This window comes from Meleagris gallopavo, chromosome 15, assembly GCF_000146605.3.
Source record: "Meleagris gallopavo isolate NT-WF06-2002-E0010 breed Aviagen turkey brand Nicholas breeding stock chromosome 15, Turkey_5.1, whole genome shotgun sequence".
NCBI classification, from domain to species: domain Eukaryota; kingdom Metazoa; phylum Chordata; class Aves; order Galliformes; family Phasianidae; genus Meleagris; species Meleagris gallopavo.
The window spans coordinates 15,742,808-15,747,174 of NC_015025.2; the positions used below are offsets into that span (position 1 = coordinate 15,742,808).

Here is a 4,367-nt window from a genome sequence, read left to right on the forward strand (position 1 = left end):
GACCGAGGCTCTGGCTGGGGGCGCGCGGGCAGCGCCGGACCGCAATTCGGCCCTGCAGCCCGTCCCAGCCTTTACCTTTCATGGGCATTTCCGTGTAATCCACGGAGAGCGGATGGGAGCCGTTAGACCCAGATTTACATTCCTTCCTAACGACTGGCAGCGCGTCAGGGAGTTGTTTATTTAATGTAAAGGGTGAGATTTAAAGGGGAAGAAGAAGCTGCAGCGCTCCTCGCGCAGTGGCGGCTGCGACTTCGGACGCTCCGCTGCCCGGTGCCGGCCGCGCCCCCGCGGTGCAGAGCCCTGAGCTGAGCGCGGAGCCCCGCGCTGTGTGCCGCCCTTCTGTGGGCCGAGCGGTGGCACCGGCGCTGTCCCTTCGCAGCCACACGCCTCCTGGAGATCTTCGAGCAATACTCTCATTAAGCCTTCCAAGTGTTGTTTTTCCGCTCACCTCTCACCCTGAGGACAAAGCTCTCCAAGCACAGTGTGGTTTCTCCAGGTTCCGCCATCCCTGCTTGCTCGTCTGTCTGAAGCCATCGCTGCGGCCTCCTCGGGGATTATTTTTCAGACAAAGTGTTGATGTTTTCCCCCAGTTGGGTGTCAAGTGTGTAGCAGAGGTGGTAATTTCTGAGTGCAGAAGTCTAATGAGAGGAATGCTCCGTGGTTAATGAGGTGTTGGGAGGCGGCACAGCTCAACTCGCAGTTACACTTTCCAACTTTCCAGTTTAATTAAAAACCCATCTCTCCTGTGCAAGCACTCGTTCCTTTCTCACTTCAGTGCATCGCCTGCAGCACTTCCCAGTTTGGCACAGAGTCGTGCATGGGATGGGGCAGCTGGCCGTGTCCTCCTGTCCCTGCCCTCCCTCTGCCCTATTGCTGGGCTTTTGGCACACACTCAGGCCTGCCCAGTGCTGCTAAGTACCAGTTTAAATGTCAGACTTCAACTCTTATGCAGTGCCTTTAAGCAGTTATAAGTTTGTAGGAACAGTGAGAGCAGAGATTGCAGGGCTCAGCCCTGCCCCACACCCTGCACAGAGCCCCGTGTGCCATTCCTGTAGCATCTGAGCCCTGCCCCAGCCCCACACAGCACAGATGCTCTCACAGAGGTGTAAAGGGCATGCAGGTAGTTGTACCTGTGCACTGCTTGTGACGGGGACACAGCTGACGGATCATTGCTGACTGACCTTCTGTAATCAGATTGTGTTTGACATGGGTTGCACAGGGTGTGCTCTGATGCACAGATCAGGCAGTGCTGCAGAACGGCTGCAGGTACAGTGCAGGAGCAGCACCTGCCTGCGATGCAGGGCTGTTTCCTACAGCTGTGGTTTGCTTTTGAAGGGAAGGAGGGGAAGTTGCTTGTGCTGACTAAACTTTTGCAAGCGTTACTTTCCCCTTTCTTTTAATTAAAAAGTTTTAATTAACGTATACAGTAAAAGCGTGCCTTTTGGCTGCTGTGGGTTGTAGCTGAAAACCGGGAAGTGATGTCTGTGATCCCTCCAGCTCTGTGTGTGCTCACAGTGAGTACAGCAGGACACACCTGATGCTGCGTCCCACCCGACCACCATGAGAAGCACTGCAGAGCGGTGCAGTGCTCCCACCAAACACACACTTCTGCAGTTTCCAAAGATTTATTATACAAAAATAAAGGTAAAATAAATGCAATTATCCATCTTTTCTAATCAGAAGAGGAGCTTTTCACCACTGACCTAGAATTGTTATTTGAAAATGGAATGTTTATCACTGTTATGTTACTCTATGGACCAAACTGCCTTTTTCCCTTTGCTGTCCAATACGGGAAGCCAGGCCTAGCAGGAGGGGCTGTAGGGAAGGAAGCACTGAAAAGAGCATTCAGGAGCCATGCAGCTCTGCCTTTGTGTCCCCAGCCCAGCTGTCACCCAGGAGGAATCTCCCTCAGCCACATGATCTGCAGCACTCCTGCTGCTCCTGCTCTGCTCCAGCATCTCCAGGACAGCGTCAGGGCATTTAGTGCCCACGTGCACTTACAAAGGGATTGTGGAAAGGACAGATTTACTTAATAAATAAATACAAATGACGTGGCAGATATTAGCATGAGGTACAGCAATATTCTAAGGAAGGTTAAGATGCTGAGGACTTGGAGCTTCTGGCTGGCATTAGCTTGGCTTAGTATGGTGAAGTTATCTGCAAGCTTTTTGCTCAGTAACACGAACAGCGATGCAGTTTGAAGTTGCTCGAAGGTGTTGTGGCAGCGACGTACGTGGATGGATAAATGGGGTAACACAGAGCACTGGGGGTGCTGGGTTCCAGCTGCAGCTGGGCTGGAAGCCACGCATCCACGGTGCACGGCTGTCCTCGATGCTCCTCGTCATCACTGCGAAGGGTCATGCAGGGCTGAGCAGCTGGGGTCTGGTTTGGTTCAAGCCTTTACCTACGGCTCGGGGCTCTAACGCTTGGCTCTTCATTGGAACACCAGGAAGGGGCAGCAGGGGTGGGCGGCCGGCGCCGGGGCGGGGTGTCTGTGAGCTGTGGGATGGGAATCAGTCGGCCGACACTGGCAGTGGGAGGAAGAGGATCGCCTTCTGCCCATAGTGAGTCCGCGGCCCCAGCTTGCTGTTCCCGTTTTTCTTCAGCCCGACGAACCAGTTCTTGTCTGCGTGCTTTTTGGAGATGTATGTGTTGTAATGGTTCTCCTCGAGCCTCTCAAGGAACAGGCACTCCTCGCCTGGTAGCTGCTGGAAAAGAGCCGTGGGGGCAGTGAAGGGGTGTGTGGGGCAGGATGCAGCTCGGGGGCTGCTGCCCGCTCCCTGTGCCCACCACACATGGGCCTTGCTTTGGCTCCTGCCTCGCTCCTGCCTCACTCTGCAGTCCCATGCCCGTAGCTCAGGAGCGTGGGGAGCAAAGCAGCTCCTCGGTGAGGCTGAGAAGCCTACCAACAGGGATAAGGGATGCGCACTTTGCTATCAATGGGTCTCAAAGACCTGGATTATTTTTGGCGTCCTGCAGCTCCTGGGCACCAGATCACAGAATCACAGAACCGTTAAGGCTGGAAGAAAACCTCTCAGATCCCCAACCCCAGCCCACCCCACCATGCCCACTGACCATGTCCCCCATGCCACATCCCCACGTTCTGGGACAGCCTCGGGGATGGCGAATCCCTGCTCCCGGGCTCCTGGATGTGTGCTGCAGCTTACCGAGCCGTACAGGAGCCCGTTGGGGTCCATTGCCAGGTACTGCCCCGACGCCGTGCTCTTTATATAGACCTCGCCCACGTCTTCCGCACTGAGCTGGAGCTGAACTGGAAGTAAAAATAAAACAACAACAGTAACGTAAAAAGGAAAATAAGGAAATGGAAAAAGGGAAAGTGGTGAGAGATAATGGCCCAGGTGTTTCTGTTCTGAATTATAAAGAGTTTAAGAGAAACAGTACAGAGTGTGATAAATACATCTCCTTGTGCCCTCCCCTTCAAAGAAACCCCACAGCCATGTTTGGGGAACCAAACCAATTTTTGCCTATTTTACATCACAGGAAGGGCAGCCTATTGGTTAAGATGCTGGAATGGGACACAGGAAATTGGGGTTTTAATTCTGACTCTAATTTGCAAATTTCCTTTGTGGTTTTGACAAGACAGTTAAGGAGTGACGTATGAAGTTTTTAGGACAGACAGACCTCAGGAACTGGTATTGCAGGGCACCATGCCTTGCTGCCTGGCAGGGTCTGTGCCCTGGGGAGCTGGGTCATACATCCAGGTGCTGGGTCCTCCTGTGAGCTGCGGAAGGGCAGCAGACAGAGGGAAGGCAGTGCAGACATCCTGCAGAGGCCCATGAGCCTTGTTCTGTAAGGTTCCAGCCCACGGCACAGACCGGTGCAGTGCAACAGCCCTGGGGATGGCTCTCCAGCACTCAGTGCCCAAGGAGTGAAGAACAAGTCGGTGCTTTAGCTCCAGCTCCTTCCTTCTTTTCTTAATTTATTTACTTCTTAGTGGGGCACGGGGTATTGTTACCTCTTCCATGTAAGGTAAGGCTATTTTTGGAAAGGAGCATGAGCTTATTTCCTGCTCAAGGCTCTGAAATGCTCGCTTAACATTTATTTTTCACTTCACGCTGAAGGCTCGGGATGCTGAGCACTGCAGCGAAGGACCAGGAATGGAATTAGTGCTGGGTGCAGTGGCCTAGGATGAGTGACTTTTTGTTTTCCCCTTAGATACTCTCCTTCATTCTGTGCCTAGCACTTGACAAGGCAGTGTCAGATAAAAATAAGAACTTCCCTGGAGCAGCGGTGCCAGTGGCAGTGCAGGGCAGGACCCCAGAGCGCGGTGCTTCCAGAGGGGCAGCTCCCACAGGCACGCTGCCCTGTGCTGCGTTCACTCTGTAAATATTTGCCTGCTCAGATGT

General features: G+C 53.4%; 1 protein-coding gene across 1 annotated transcript in view; it reads right to left on the reverse strand.

The window, feature by feature from the left end:
* Positions 1 to 1,609: 1,609 nt before the first annotated feature.
* LOC104913334 (fibroblast growth factor 1-like) overlaps positions 1,610 to 4,367 on the reverse strand; it is a 4,263-nt gene continuing 1,505 nt past the window's right edge. Inside the window, exons 2-3 of the mRNA XM_010719286.3 lie at positions 3,168 to 3,370; positions 1,610 to 2,705 (exon numbers count right to left, since the gene is read on the reverse strand). Of these exons, the coding sequence (XP_010717588.2) occupies positions 2,514 to 2,705; positions 3,168 to 3,370 (395 nt within the window). The 3' untranslated portion in view covers positions 1,610 to 2,513. The remainder of the gene's footprint in view (positions 2,706 to 3,167; positions 3,371 to 4,367) is intronic.